Genomic DNA, 16,790 nt, shown 5'->3' with positions numbered 1-16,790 from the left:
ACAGGTATAGACAGAAAAACATGTGGGAAATTGCATAAAAACTGTGTTTGCCCTACAGGCTCGCTTTGTGCCAGTGGGATTATAGAGCCCTTAGTATTTCCAATGAAAGGAGAGAAAAGGGAGAGAGGGAAAAAATCTGACCTTTTCTTTTCTTGTTATCCTGCAGCAGGTTACATTATCATTAGAATTTTATTGATCTTACCAATGTCTACAGCAAGGAGAATTCAGTATTTCCACAGACTGCAACTACAGTCATGGCTTCACTCTTCTTTTCTTCAGTGTATGCTGTGCCAGTGCCAGGGCTAGCTCCATCTGGCACTGTCTCACCCACTACGGGGGAGACGTCTCAGATGCCTGCTCAAGAAAAGTTTAGGGAGGGGGCTGTATAATGCTCTTTATCAGAGGTGGGGAAGTTAATAAGATATGTGTTTGTCAAACCAACCAGTTAGTGCCCATCCTTGAAGTATTTTCTCTTGTAAACCCAAACCACACTGTTTGAAATCGCCTCAGATTAAACTTTTCATCATTGTGTTGATTGTCCAACTAAGTTTCGAGGCTGTAGGATGGAAAACACCTACTGTAAGTACAGTTGGTGAGAACCACTGCCACAAGGAGCAGCACTGAAACCATTCCAGACTTGAAAACAAAGATTGGCCACACAAAGATGAGATTTTTTGGGGGCCTTATATTAAGCATTTTCAACAGGATGTTTGGTTATACAAGAGAGAAGATTTGAAGAATGAGGACACCTTAACCTGTTTTGTTAAAGAGTATCACACAACAGCTCCTCAAAGCTTTTCTGTGGAAAGCATCTGGGTCTCTTACCCAGTGGATGAAAAAGTCCCAGACTGGACAATGGCCAGGCCTGCCTAGGGCAGCAGATTTAGCATACATCCAGCAAATGTCATGCAGTCAGTGAAACTCTATTCCAACTTTATAACCTGTGTGTTGTATGCCAGCTTGTATGGGTTTTGTAGTTTCAGCAAACTAAACAAGGTGGTCTATGTCATAGGTTAGTTCTGTCTCATTTTAAACAGTTTAACCAACAGATGGCTAGTTCTTTTTTCTCACAGACCCAGGTTGGTAAAGGCGTGTAAACCCAGTTTTTTATTTTCTGTTAGTGCTTATTTTAAGGCATTTAAGGTTGCATTTTTAGAGCTGATATAATTGGATTGAAAAAATGTGACAGCCAGAATTGACATGTTATGTATAGCAAATTTATATTCTAGTTGTTTGTTTGTTTGTTTATTTGTATGTTTGTTCATTTCATGTTATTAGGCAAAAAAAAATCAGACACCAAAGGTGTTTCTTAACAGGATCACATCATATAAAATTGTGCATATTAATCAAGTTCCATTTATATTTAAAGAAAGTCAAATCAGTCTTCAAAATTGGATAATGTTATCATCCACTACCATTTTTTACATTTCTACTATCAACTATTCCATGCCATTCTGTGGCATCAGTCAGTTTATCCCACCATACCATATCTCTTCTTAATCTTACCGTGGACTTTTTCAGTGTGCTTTAGCTAATTAAGCAATGAACAAGTAATATATATCAACATTCAAAATGTCAGGTGTGAGACTGAACCAAAAGAGTACAGTTGAGGGCTGTAAAATGAAATGTCTTAATCGAACATTAGATGAGCTGTAAGATGCTGAAAATCTCAGTAGAGCTAAAAGGAAGGTGGTAATAATTATCTGTAGAATCATCAGTATGAGTGAGACCTTTCATCTAACACATATTCATTTGATCCATTATTGATTAAGAACAGGAAATAATGATGATTAGTGCATTGTTCTATCAGTTTAGTTAAAATATAACTTAATTTTCTTCCTTTCGTGCACCACCTCCTCAACTCTGAATCATCTCAGTCATATACGCAATTAAATTAACCACCTAATAATCATCTAGACCTTCCCTCAGTGTTCACCAAGAACTTTGGTGTGAAGGCTGTGATGAAAACCTCTGTCCTGCTGACCTGGGAAGTGCCAGAAACCTACAAATCTCAAGTGCCTCTCAAGGTAAGATCAGCCTTTGCTTACACTCAAACATCAGCTGCAGCCCTGAAACAGACAACACAGCCATTGAATTTACTTTAACAACTAAAAGTGGTTTCTAGGTTTTAATATCAAAGGAGTAGCAACAGAATGAAAACTATAGTCTGATTTTATAGTCTCAGACAATAATATGGATGACCAGGTGGAGACCAAATAATAACCTTATAGACCCAAAAGGGTACCTGAAAGAGCGCTGAATAAAAAGAAACATCCATAGTTTGTAGTTTCATGGTAATCAATGATGGTAGTTATTGCAGAGTATGAACCATATATGAAGACATGAAGTGGCATCATTAACACAATACAATGTGACTGCTGTAATATTTTTGGAATTTCTGAGACATTTTAAGTTACATAATCACCAAATGGCACGGTGGCGCAGCAGGTAGTGCGCGTGCCTCACAGCAAGAAGGTTGCTGGTTCGAACCCTGGGTCGGGCAGGGCCTTTCTGTGTGAAGTTTGCATGTTCTTCCCGTGCATGCGTGGGTTCTCTCCGGGCACTCCGGCTTCCTCCCACAGACCAAAAACATGCTCATTAGGTTAATTGGTTTCTAAATTGTCCGTAGGTGTGAGTGTGAGTGTGTGTCTGTGTGTCTGTGTATGTTGCCCTGCGATCGGCTGGCGACCGGTTCAGGGTGTACCCCGCCTCTCGCCCATTGCTAGCTGGGATAGGCTCCAGCCCCCTGCAACCCCGAAATGGGATGCGCGGGTAAAGAAGATGAATGAATGAATGAATGAATAATCACCAAATGAGATACACACTTTGTGGAAGTTCTTCTTCTTTTGTCGTCCTTAACTGAACAGCTGCTCCATAAATCATGAAGAAAATCAATTCACACCATATTAAATTCTCCCTCTAACTACTTTGTGACTGGCTATTTGTTAAGGGGAATGCTTTCTTGTCATTTGGTCTTGGGCAGAGTGTAGCTCTGAGGAAAAGCTAAAGCACAAAAACCAAGGTTTATGACCACAGATCAGCAACTAAATTAATAATACGTAAGTAAATCATACTTTATTTATATGACACCTTGTAACGCAAAACAGTGGATCAAAAGCAGAACACAGGAATCAGTAATGTAAGACAACTACAATAATGCAACAAACTGCACTGGAGCAATGAAAAACAATGTTATCATGTAATGCACCAATAATTACTGTACTAAGAATGGATTTATAAAAAGTCAGAGAAAATAAAAAATTGAGACACGTTTTAAAAGTTAGATTGGATTCTTATAGGAAGGTCCTTTCACAGCCATCTCTATTGACAAAATACTGTAATATTTTTGGGAATGCACTCAATTACTGTCTTGTCCTAGGGTGAGTTTGAAGTCAAGCAGCGTGTCTATTCAGTACATACCTGACATGATGACATAATTAGCTTAGCATCAAAAAACAGTTGCTTATTAAATGTCTTGTAAAAGAGAATATGCATTCCACACTTCTTATAGGCCTCAAAGAGACATCCTCCCCATACAACAAGATTTAGATTTTAATTGTCTTAATGGCACAAAACTGTTGTAGATCGCCTGTATCAGCCTTAGTATAAAGAGTGGAAGCAGGTGGAAGCAGCTAGCCTGACTCTGTGCAAAGTGAGTATAGTTGTTGGCAAACAAGTTCCAGAAGTCGTGACTGTAAGCAGCTTCTGGGGGCAAATTGTTGATATAGTTCTTGCAAATAAAATCACAAAGTGTCATTTTTAATTTCTGGTGTGTACAGTTTAAACAAACAAAGTACAACATTTTAGTCAGTGAGCTTTGGAAGTGTTGATGGGTGTATTCATCCACTTAGCACAGAGTCAGGCTAACTTACTGCAATTTTTTTTTTGTCAAGGCAATTTAGACATCAGGAAGTTAACTTTGATCAGTTCCGACTTGCAGTAGTAACAATCTTCATTCTGGCTTCAGATCCTGTACAACCAGCAAAGTGTGGAGGTTCAAGGCAGCCTGAAGAGGAAGCTGATCACACAGCTACAGCCAGATACTGATTATTCCTTTGTGCTAATGAGCCGGGGGAACAGTGCCGGCGGCCTACAGCAGCAAGTTTCCATTCGAACAGCTCCAGACTTGTTGAAGATGAAACCAACTCAATACCAACATGATATGGAGGAGAGTGGTAAAGTGACCATCAGGCTTCCCAGGGCCCCTGCTGGAGTCCCTGTCAGGTCTGTGCAAAAGAAAATAGGCATGACTCATGAGGTCAGAGTTGTAGTTGCATAGTGTTAAGTATGAAAGTAATGACTATATTGTATTGGTCTATAAAATGAGCAGTTTGAAGACCTGTGAGAATGACGCATAGGTGTGTTCCAGTCTCATGAATGCAATAGCTCAGTGAATGCAATATCTCCTCCTCAGTGCTTTTAGGAGGAGATGTTGCATTTGCCTCAACAGTGGAATTACATGTACATTTAAACCGTAGGATGCATTTGCCACAAACATCCATTTGGATTCAAGTATGAAATGACTAGAATTTGGTGTTCAAAGGTCACTGTAACCTCACAAAATGTGTTTTTGGCCACAGCTCAAGAATTTTACACAGTAATTATGACTCAATTTCACACATATGTCTAATGGGAGACAATGATGAAGTGATGATATTTTATATTGAAAAGGTCAAAGTTCAACTTCACTGTGACATCATAATGATCTTCAAAAACACTTTTCTGGCCATTATTCAGCACGCTAACTCAGGAACAGAAGGAGAGATTGTGACCATATTTTACATTTGGTCAGATACTGAATTGGTGACATTAACCTTGTGCGTCCACCTTAAAACTGTGCTCACTGTAGAGATGTTCTGTGCTGCCAGTTTGAAAATGTGTGTCAAGCATCCACATTTTGAATTTTTTTGCAGTAGCATCCATATTTGAAGCAGTGTATTCCACCATAAGCTCAATGGTTCTCGTGATATTAAGCTTCAGATGATTGTTGTTGCACCATGTGATGAAGCTCTCTATCAGTCCTCTGAACTCCTCTGGAAAAATAGTCTCTAAGTGAAGACAGCATGTTTCTCAGTGGAAATCGTTTACTGGGATCATATATGTCAATGTAGTGCTTTAGTGATACTTCCATTTCAGCAAAAGTATACTTATTACCTTTTATTAAATTCCTTCAAAGTCGTTACTACATTATGAGTAGGGACAGACATGAATCTGAAGTACAGCTTGACTGTTTGGTGAAGGCATACAACCACGAGGTGGTAACTCTAGCTTTCTATTAAATCAACAGTTCAGATACTAACTGGTTTATGAGGGGGTCTATTCAACAGCCAATACAAGCCTGGTATATTTATTTCTTGTCCTGTTCCTGCCCCTTAATAACCAGGCAATTATCAGCTGCAGCAGAGAAATCCTTTAAGGGCAGAGTAGTTTCGAGAGCAAACAAAACAACCCAAAAATGCCATGATTACAATTTACAACAACATGGCCATATTAACAGTAACTCCACTGCTGCTCTCAAGCTCTCTCTGACACCAGAAAGCACTTTATTAAAGAGCTGAGCTTTAAAACCACAGTTGATCCACAAAAAGAATCCCAATGCGAAGGCTGCAGTTCAGTAAAAGTTCATTTTTTAATATTAACCAGCCAAGTCAAAAAGAAAGATACAATGAATTACTTGGACTTAATTATGTTTCAAGTGTTTGGTTCTCTAAAGAGATTGCCCACAAGTAAGCTGCAGTGAAGGCTGATGGAGAATAAAAGAAAACTAATGCCATCTCTGTATGCCCGGCCCAGACCCTTTCATCAGCCCCAGAGCCATACTTCAGTCTTAAGTTTTAAGAAAAGGAGATGAGATGTGAAATATTAATTGTTTAGAACAAATATGGGTGCATAACGAAGTTGCATCTCTGTGTTTGATACAGATGGTACTACATAGTGGTTGTCCCTGTCACCCCGGCTTCTTTGAGAAGATGGGAGAACCCTGAAGACATGGATATATATGAGGTGAGTCAACATGTACTTGCATGAGTCATATAAAGGTGACAAATTTGGTTCACACTGTCACTTTTTAGGAACTCACCATTCATGTCAGGTGAGTCCTTAAAAGTTTCTTCCATAAAGGTAAACCATTCCATTTTAAAATGTCTTTTTTAAGACTTGGTTTGTGGTTGAGCTCAAGATTAGGCTCAGGGTTAGGTAAGTAGTGGTTATAGCTAAAGGTTCATTTTCCTTGTTTCAAACTGTTTAAATTCAGTGTTTCTCACCAAAATACACTGGGACCTCATGCAACAACCACGTGAATGTTTACAGTTCTTCTTCTTCTCTTTTCTTGCAGCGTGAACTTCTTCTTTTCACTTAAATTACATTTGACATTAATCTAAATGAAATTCCACAAATGCAGTAAGGCAGGTTGCCGTTTGTGGAGCTTTGGGGCTGTTGATTAGTCAAATCACTAAACTTCAATAATGTGCAGCTGTTCATAACAAGTATTTATCAGCATGAAACAAGCAATTTACACAAGTTTGAGCCATTAAGACAGTTTCCTGAATTCAACTTTAACCTCTCCTGCAAGCAAAACTGATAGAACTAATGATAAATCTTTTTGCATTGGCCCATTGTGTGTGTCCTTGAGGCCTAATAAAAGTGTTGAATTCCTTTTCCATTTTTCATTTATGAACGTTTTCTAGCTAGCAGTGTAAGTGCTACATTAAAGGCACTAGTGTCTGTTAAGTGTAAAATCAAAGGATATATCCACTTAACATGTATTACCAGCCTCTGCATTGGACCAGATTGTGCGTAGTGACGCCCACATGCGTCGTGCATACCTCATTGTGTGCATGCTGGTAGAGCTCATGAAAACAAAAAGAGAAGTGGAGGTATTACTAATAGCATTAATTTTGGCTCTGTTCAATCCATGTATCCATGACAGCGTGACAGTGAGCCAGCATGGACGAGACCAGGACCCTGAAACTGAACCAACTAAATGGAATTCAAACATTATCAGCTGGGTACTTAGGGCACTTATTCTTGTTGTTCTCCCCCATCTAGATCCTTGCTTGTGTTGTATGAAAATCTCATATGTACATTGCTTTGGATAAAAGCATCTGCCAAATGACAAATTGTTAATTGTAATTGTAATTGTAATGTACTATATAGAGGGAAAGGCAATGAGATCCATGCCAAAAGGTGCAGAAACATGCTCCACCATGCTGTCAAGACTAAAAAAAAAAAAAAGTTGCAGATGTGGTCTCTGGTCTAAGTGTGGTTGAAGCTTTGCCAGTGAGTGTAGTGACAATTTTCCCTCTATGTCAGTGTCACCTTGAACACTGATGAGTGGCAGGTAAGTCCGGCCTAAAGATAGAAGATAGGAAGCAGGTGATGGAGAAAGATGTCTTACACACAAACAGACACAAAGGAATAGAAACAGCTGAGCATCTATAATGAAGCCATGATCCTCTGGCCTCCTTTCAAAGGTCACAACAGCCTGTCAAACTCTACAAATTCAGTCATGTCTAATCATAAAGTGTCTGGTATCCTCCAATGTGCACCTTTCCTTGAACTAGGATAATACTTTAAACACACAGTTTTATAAGCTACAAATGTTTTTACCTCAGAAAAACACACTGTTACCTCAAATATTTCAAACTACAATGTGAAAAGTTTTGTTTTACAAATAGGATACCAAACAAGAGTTTTTGGATTGAACTACAATAATTGTCTTGAGTCAGTACACTGATGTATGAGGAGAAAGGGATTTAACCTAATCTTCATTAATAGTATTGAAAGGCTTTATATATAGTTGTCCATGATTCTGTTCCATTCATGCAGTAGTTACACTATACAGAAGTAAAAGGTCAAAACCAAGAAAAACAGCCCCAGAGCAAAAGTACTGGAAAAATGTGTCCACCTACCTATGGCCACAGCCACAGCCATACTCACAGAGGTACCAATTGGTTCACTTAACAGTTCAGTGAATGTGATTATTCGCTGGACTCATCCTCAATAGTGGAATTACATGTACGTACAGAACCATAGGATGGATTTGAAACATCAATGAATACCATTAATACTCATGAACATACCATGATGTCCATGATGTGAATCAGTATATTCAGTTTTCTTTTTCTGTCAAGACTCAGGAATAGACAAGAGTTGAGGGGAATTTCTATCATCTGGTTATTCTTATATTGTTAACTAAATTCATGTTGTCATAATACTGTTTATGGTCTCACTATAGATTCTGAAAATTACCAATACATAAGACTATTTTCACAAATTGGAGCTTTGATCAGACTGCTCGGAGAACTTTAATGCAGATGTATCAACCGAATAATATTTGACATTTAACTGTTCTATTGTATTCAGATGAATGAAGGTTCTGTGGAGACATTACTCAGCAGAAAAAGAATAGCATGAGTTGTATGCTCAAACAGCCTACATAATATTATGTTTATGGTAAGAAACAAAGTATGAAGTTTTGTGACATATATAAGCCTTGTATTAAAGTGCAATGTGCAAGATATGTCCAGAGTTTTAGTTTAAAAGTTTGAAAAATGAACATTATTAACAATAACAATTTCAACAGAATGTGAAGAAGAAACAGCTCTGATTGTATTGCAGAGATATCTACTGAAGCCAGCATGCTACCCAGCTAGCCTCAACCCTTCCTGTCTCGTAATACCACTTTATACTTGAAGAGGTAATAGACTATAGCTCAAGCCTCCCCCCATTGTCTCAGCTTGGAGATGTAGAGGGAGCAGCACGTTTGCTATGTTTTACAAGCCCTCTTAGCTTTTATAGTCTAATAAATAACAAAATGAACTCAAGAAGAGGAAAGTCCGTAAAGGAAATATTCTTACGCCTGTTTTCAAAAATACAACCCTACACCTTCTAAATTCAAGTGTCTCTCTTTTAACAAAACAAGACAAACTTAGTTGCCAAGTTAACTCCATGTAAAACATGTCATTCAAACTTGAACAAAATAAAATAAAACTCACCAAAACCTTACTATCTTTCCACTGTTACAACAATCACCAACTCTGGTTTGATTTTCTGTGTTAGATGTGAAAATATTCCCACTCTAGACGTTGCATTTTCACGCTGGTGATGACCGATCTTCCTCTTGCTCCTCTCCTGCTTCCCGGTTCTCCCATCCCCACCTGCCATGTCTTCATTGTCCCCAGGTCAGAGGCATTGATCAGCTTGGCACTGCTTTCCTTGTTGTGAGACTGGCCTCCATCTGAGAGGTCTAGAAGGCTGTGTTCAGTCCCCACCTGACCATATTCACAGGGAGGCTGCTGAGTCCATCTCTGTTACCCATAGTGTAAACACAAACAATCCCCCAGTGTTCTGAGCTCTTGTACGGGACTGACTTAATCAGCTAATTGGGCCACTAGCTGCGTGAGTAACTGAGCTAACTAGCAAATGGCAGCCAGTAGCTACAAAGATAACTACAGTAAAGAGTATAGTGTGCAGCAGGTCGTGGTTACTCCAGTGATATACTGCTGCCTATGTTTGGAGCAACCCTTGACAGGTGGCCAATTGTCACATGTTATACCTTTAAAGGACTTCAACATTAAAAAAAAAAAAAAAAAAAAAAGATAAGAAAATAATGTTCTTTTTAAATATTCCTGTCAGTTAACAGTAATTTCTTTGCTTTAAAAACACATTTTTAAAATGCATAAGTGTTGGCTGCTGAAACTTGCAGGAAAGTTTGTCGTATGGATGGGGGAGACACATCAGCTACACACTGGAGCACAGGGATCACTGTAGAGTGCAGTGACAAACCACTGGAAATGTCATTTTTGTATAAGAACCTTTTTTGTTGAAGAACTGTAATACTCAACATGGGAATGAATTAGTATTGAAAGTGGATTAGAATTTAAAGTCACATATTTTCATAGGATTATAATCAACAAAACAACCCAGAACACAACAAAACAACCACTCTACTTCCAGAGGTACAGCTGCCCCCACTGTGGGGGCACTGTGTGAAAAAAGGAATAGAAATAATGTAGAACGAATGTCAGAGTCCTCAGACCTCTGTGCGGAGGAGGCACGAGAAAAAACACCCTTTCCTTCAGAGATCAATTGCATTGTGTCATATTATTATGTTCCATTGTCATGCCATTTCATGATATGCCCATTCCAACGTCTCTTGTTGTGTCGTCTCTCTGGCAGCTCCTGGAGGCTGGTGCTGACAGCAGTCTTCAGAGAAAGAGGAGACAGAGCCAGGACTTCCTGAATCCTTACATCGCTGCCAAGCTGGAAACTCTGCCTGAGATCTTCACCCTGGGTGATGAAAACAAATACAACGATTACTACAACAAACCCCTCCCTGGCCAGCAGCAGTATCGTTGCTTTGTTCTGGCTGACCTGATGGACCACGAGTCTGTGAGTGACCTCTATGTATTTATGAAGTTATGAACATGTTCAGCAATTTTATACATATTAATGGTTCAATGGTGGAGCTCAGGGTGCTGAGCCTTAGTAACTTCATTGCAAGTTTTAAAAACACAGCAACCCTTCCTCTCTAAGAGTGTATGGACATGTACAGTACAGAACCTTATGCAGAGGATGATGCATTTTTGGTCAGTCACAAGTCTCTTTGACTTATTGGCCTGCAAACACAAGGTAATCATCAGAGCCAGTGTTAAACGGAGAAGGTGGACATAGCAAAAGCAAGAAGACGTTTTCGATAAAGAGGTAGAAAATAAATGAGCTGAAATTAAGCTCATGAAAATTTTTCTGCACAGCTTAAACCCTGATGTCATTTATTTCTTCCAGAACAACCAGATGTACAATGCAATATAATACAAATCATACAGAAATAAATAAGTACATTAAACAAAAATGATTAATATATTTATACAAAACCAGAATTGGTTATTATACCCCATGATAGACTGCACTTTCATTTTTTGTACTTTTTTGCATATTTGACTCACCTTTATTTTATCCTCTATCCTTTAGGTAGCATTAGTTTGATTTTTATAACCGACATGGAGGCATTATGGTTTCAGGTTATCCATCTGTATGTATGTCAATCCGTCCTGTTCTCTTAAACATGAAATCTCAGGAGCGCCTGGAGGGAATTTCATCACATCTGACACAAATGTCCACTTGGACTCAAGGATGAACTGATTAGATTTTGGTAGTCAAAGGTCACTGAGACCACACACAACACATTTTTGGCCACAAGACAAGAATTCATATGTTAAGTATGACAATTTCACACAAATGTCTCAGAGGATAAAATGATGAAGTGATGATATTTTATATCCAAAAGGTCAAAGGTCACTGTGAGATCAGAACGATCTTCGAAACCACTTTTCTGGCCATTATGTAACACCATAACTTAGGAGGAGAAGGGGAGATTGTGACCATATTTCACATTTGGTCAGATACTCAGTTGGTGACACTAATCTTGAAACTGTGCTGATTGTAAAGATCTTCTGTGCTGCTGGGTTGAAGATGTGTGTGGTCATCCATGTTTTGTAATTTGTAGATTCTTTGCAGCAACGCAAAGAATCATTGAAGCATTATTGAAGCATTGTTGTCCACCATAAGCTCATTGGTGTTTCTGATATTGAGGGATGCAAATGCAACTTGACTGGGTGGTAGAGGCATACAACCATGAGGCGGCAAATCTAGCTCTATAATTTTCACTGAATTATTTTTCTTTTCTCATGGTCTGATCTTATATTTATCTAATTATGTTTTGTACTCATTTATACTCACTATGCCGACGAACCCTGTAATGTTTGCTTTTCATTTCAATGTGCTTTTTCCCCCTATGATTATATGTGAGTTTATTTATACTTATTCTGCTTTCAGCAGAGGGGGAACTCTAACCCAGAATGTGTTACCAGACTACTGATAAATGTTCAAATGATGCAAGACACATTACCTCAATGCTCAAGCTCTATTGCTCGATCGATCTGGCACAACGCGGTGCTCTCACTGAATGTAAACATGAAACGTCCTATCAGTTCGCTCCATTGAAAACTGTTCAGTGGGGTTCAGTTTGGCTTCTTATTGGTATCACAACATAATCTCAACCCCAAATACTACACCAAATTATACTGAAATGATCTCACTCCGGTTCATGACAGATCTGACAGCAGCCATGTGGTAAATCACAACTGCTCAAGTTGCAGACAGACCATAATTTCTGACCTGCTCTAAATCAGACTGATCATTCAAAAGCCAGATTGTTGATCTTTCAGGGAATTAAACAGATGTGAATGTCCTCAAACTTAACATCAAACAGCAGCCAGCCAATTGTAAAATTAGTTGGGGAGAACCAATACACAATGAAAAACCTTGCTTAATTCATAGAGTATCTATGTGTTTTTACAACAACCTGTTTATCTGCGTGTTGTTGAGATACAGGGAGATGTTTCATATATATAGCCTTGCAATTAATACATTTGTGAAACTTGTACTCACTGTTTGCAGAACTTGTTTTGTGGTTCAACTCTATGGCAAGGCCACAGCCTATGCTAATGTTGTACAGGACTGCATTATATATAATAGCATTCTTTTATTATTTTATTTTTTTCATGCTATAATGTTTTGGCACCCTTGATCAATGGCACCTGGGCAGAACCATGTTGTTGTAATAATACAAATAGAATCCCAGAGGGGGTTCAACTACCCTAGCACAAATTGTTTTATGTAATTTACTCCTGCACTGCTGCAGCAGTAGAATACACAGGCCCCAGTGAGCAGTTACCATGTGAGAGAGCAAAGGTGAGTATTAGACTGGATTAGGTTTACAGTCTGCCTTGTATGCAGCAGTGCAGCATCAGGAAAAGTTCACCAAGACCAAGACTACACTTGACACCTCTTGCCCTTTAATAAATCATCAAATTATACCAAAGGATGATGGGATGGCTGAGGCAACATGGATAGGTTTTCAATAGGCGATCGATTGTCTAGATTTGTGGCCTTTTAAAAAAGTCAGTTGAACAATTGTCATAAAACTATGTAAACACTTTTCTAGCCTGTTAGTCACATTACAGTGCTGAAAACTGCAATGAGTGCACTACATTTTTCGAAGACCTTTGCTGAATAAACAGCAATTTTTCTGAATGGCATTTTTTTTTCCTTCTCAGTGTTTTGTATCTGTGGAACAAAAGAGTGGCTCCCCAGGCAGTGGTGCACACACACCTGGCACGTCGCTGTGACAATAATCACGTCCTTGAGTCATGCCTGCATCTGTGGGTTATCTCTCAGCCGCGATCCCTGCCATCACTCACAGGCATCTTGCTTCCAGAGCATAGCATCTTCAGACTGCCTCTCTAATTTCAAGTGCTTTTGTGCCTCAGATTAGTTATTTGCCCTTGTGGTATCATGCTGGATCTGAGGGAAGGGTTTTGGTCCAGAATGGCAGATGTGACTTCTGGCTTACTACCTTTATCAGTGTTAGTGTAGTTATACTGTTTATAGAACAGCTACGCAACTAAACTGTGTTGACAGAGTAGAGTTCTCCTCAAAGCAGCAAACGCCAATGTAGCATGTTTTTTTTGTTGTCTGTTAGTGCATTCATAGGTAACTTGCTCATGCACAATACAAAACAACCACACAAATCAAAATAGAAAAGAAGAAAAAGTGTTTGCAACACTGTCATGAATAACCGCTTACTAATGTAACTGTTGTGCAAAAGCAAAAAGGAATGAGCAGAACAGGCTTTCAGTTCCTTGTTTAGCTTCCTGGAACTTGATCAAAGAGGGTTGGTAATTTATCAGATGAATAGGTCTCTTAATTTGAATACCTCTTTTTATACCTTTTAACATGACCAGTCAGGTTACTATGTTCAGTTTGAATTAATTAAATTAAACTAACATTAAATGTCATTCAAACACACAACACAGCAATTGTGTGCAGCTTATGTCATGAACGTGTGGCCAAGGACAACACTTATTGTGTTTAGAATAAAGGAGCAGAGCCCAGATTCAATAAATGACACTCAGTGGAACATCATACAAGCCAGTGCAAAAAAAAAGAAATCTAATCACATTCATTGAAAACAGGAGAAGTAAGCTTAGAGTTTATTGCTCTTGCGAAGCTGCTGGCAGGGTTGAGGCAAGAGGAGAAGGGGATAGTAGGAATGAAAAGGGGGGGGGGGCTGGAGACTGAAGCAAAAGGGCACTGCGGCTTTCTGTGGCCCGAAATGCTGGTAAACAAGCTGGGACGTGTGAAATTGGATAAAAGAAAAAGGCCACATAAACAGTGTGATCACTTACAGCAGAGGAAGGTGGGGGGATAGTGAGCAGTGAATAGCAGGGTGAATGCAGAGCCCTGTGGGAGTGACAGAGAGGTGAGAAGAAGAGTGAGAGGTGGAGAGAGAAAAGAGGGATCTTAATGGGGGGGATAAGATTGGTGGGGGGGATGCACAGACGTACTTGAGAAGGCGAGAAATGCTGCTATCATTGGATAGAGAATGGCTCAGATGCTGGAATGAGTCTCTGATGTAGGAGGGAGAGAGCTGCTGAACTTTCAGGAGAAAAGACGGGGAGGAAGAGAGAAGGATGGCAGTGCAAAGAGAACAGGGATTGTGGGAAACACACTGAGCTTACTGGATAACATCCAGTTTGTCACAGATATGAGCTGTGAGTGGAAGGCTCCAGCTGAGGTGGAAACCTTTGGAGTTCTGGGAAATAACAGAGCTGTCAAAATGCATTACGATCACACATTGTTTCTGCTTATTTTGTCACTGCTTATTTGATTTTTTTTTTTTTTTTTTTTTTGGGGGGGGGGGGGGCAGTTATGGACAATAGAAACAATAGTAAAAAAATCACCCTCCTCTTGCTATTATTTTCTGCTTTGCACAGCCTACCTCCTCTCTCCAGCTTGCAGATGTAGCAGCAGTACATTTTTCAAAGGATTACCATCTATCGCGTTGTGCCACTGAGACTGATCACTTCCAAAGTCCCCCACGAGATTATCTAAATGTCCTTCAGAATGAGCTTCTGTGCCATCTAAAAGATGTGAGAACTGCCATTTTGTCAGAAAAAGTAATCCAGAGAAAAGACTGAAAGTGATGAGGAGACAGTTGAGCTGAACGTGTTGTCAAGCTCCTCACCTTTTACCTGTTAAGGTCTCTTCAGGACTATTTGTAATGGAGTTGGAGAAGTTCACTGCACTCAGCCTTCTTAAAGAAATGCTGCAGTTTGTCAGAAGTTAGGAGGCTGCATGGCAGTGTGTATGACCAGGGAGGGACTCATGTTTATGACAGAGCAAATTCAATTTATCATGGTTATTCAAAGTCCACCTTGTTTTAGTGGAGGAATTTCACTTTAACCTGGGTTTACATGACCTCATTCTGCTTTAGTTTCTCCAGAAGCATAATAACTTACTCTAAATAAACTAAATCTGAATATGTGTGTGGCAGATTTTGTTCTTTCATGGTGTTAAGTTATAAAGTGAAGCCATAAACCCTGTCTGTAGGCAAGAATGTCAATATTGAAGATTTTCACATGTGTTTTTAAATCGCTCCCTTTCAACAATTTGCACATTACCATATGGTATTAAAGAAATATCATGGTTATGGCAAATAAAGTATGATTAAGGTATGGTTAGTGTTCAGCAACTGAAATACTTTCAGGTTACAAAACAGTTTGGGTTAAAATTGCTTCAGGTTTGGGGAAAAACTGAGCTGCTAAAACAGTCCCATAAATGCACAGAACACCAATATTATAATCCAGAACTAAATATGTGTTATTAGTGTGGCCATGCAAAAAACAGTAAGTGAACCCAAGGCAACCAAGGACTTACAGTAGGTGACGCTGGTGCAAAGTCGACCTAATCAAAATGTCCACACAACCAGCAAACTGCAAACCAAAAAAGGGAACCAGTGTCCAACAGTCCAAATATCAAGAAAACAAAAGCAGCTATGGGGGAACACGACAAAGAAACCAGGACACAGCTGAAAACAATTATACAATCACTAGGGTGGGAAAACACAGGAAATAAAGGAAACTCTGACACATGAGGAACGGCTACAAAATAAAACAGGAAATAACAAAACTAAATGGACCAGACCATAACAATATCTGTAAGTTATTCAATGAAGGAAATACAGATTTTTTTTGTGCTTTACCACACTCCACTATACAGATGGTTCTGACATCTTTACATAACATTAAACTAAAATGAAACACTTTACATACTTCCCCATCAAAAAGAATCCCTATATCAGTTTCTCACAAAAAACAGATTGCATGTCTCCTTGATGGCATTTTACTAGAAACAGCTGTGGATCAGAGTAAAAGAGTGAAACCAGCGTCAGGAATGTGTGTGTCCATATAAAGTACATTTGTGTCCCTGTGGCTAATAGAGCACGAGATACAAACAAAACAGCCCGCTCATTAAGATGTTGCTCTAGAGCAGTGGTTATCAACTGGTCTGGCATTGGGACACACCATCACCCCTTAAGGACAAGCCAAGACCCAAATTTAGGAAAACAGGTGGCACTCCACTGCATAAAAAAATCCCCTTCAAAATAAAAGCACAGGATTTTTTTTTTCTGCCAAGGCAAATTACAATTATTACAATTACATTACAATTAGTAACTGGGAGACGCTTTTATCCAAAGCGATGTATATATGATTTCACACACCGATGGCACAGCATCGGGGGCAATTTTGGGCTTCAGTATCTTGACCAAGGATACTTCCGCATGTGGACTGCCGAGGCCAGGGTTTGACCCACCAACCTCCTGATCGGTGGATGACTGCTCTACCTCCTGAGCCTGAGCCTGTGACCCACTGAAAACGGGTCCATGA

The 16,790-nt window shown here is 39.3% G+C and overlaps 1 protein-coding gene across 8 annotated transcripts in view; it reads left to right on the top strand.

Moving 5' to 3' along the window:
• ptprfa (protein tyrosine phosphatase receptor type Fa) overlaps window positions 1-16,790 on the top strand; it is a 328,374-nt gene that overhangs the window by 255,183 nt on the left and 56,401 nt on the right. For 7 of the 8 annotated variants that reach the window (XM_076722953.1, XM_076722952.1, XM_076722956.1 and 4 more), the window contains 4 exons: window positions 1,918-2,027; window positions 3,968-4,224; window positions 5,922-6,003; window positions 10,180-10,392. In XM_076722953.1, the coding sequence (XP_076579068.1) occupies window positions 1,918-2,027; window positions 3,968-4,224; window positions 5,922-6,003; window positions 10,180-10,392 (662 nt within the window). The remainder of the gene's footprint in view (window positions 1-1,917; window positions 2,028-3,967; window positions 4,225-5,921; window positions 6,004-10,179; window positions 10,393-16,790) is intronic. The other variant, XM_076722954.1, reaches the window with a different exon arrangement.

The sequence above is a fragment of the Chaetodon auriga genome, chromosome 3 (assembly GCF_051107435.1).
Source record: "Chaetodon auriga isolate fChaAug3 chromosome 3, fChaAug3.hap1, whole genome shotgun sequence".
Classification (NCBI taxonomy): domain Eukaryota; kingdom Metazoa; phylum Chordata; class Actinopteri; order Chaetodontiformes; family Chaetodontidae; genus Chaetodon; species Chaetodon auriga.
Note: the sequence above shows the minus strand (reverse complement) of the source record. Positions and strands in the feature narration are given on the sequence as shown.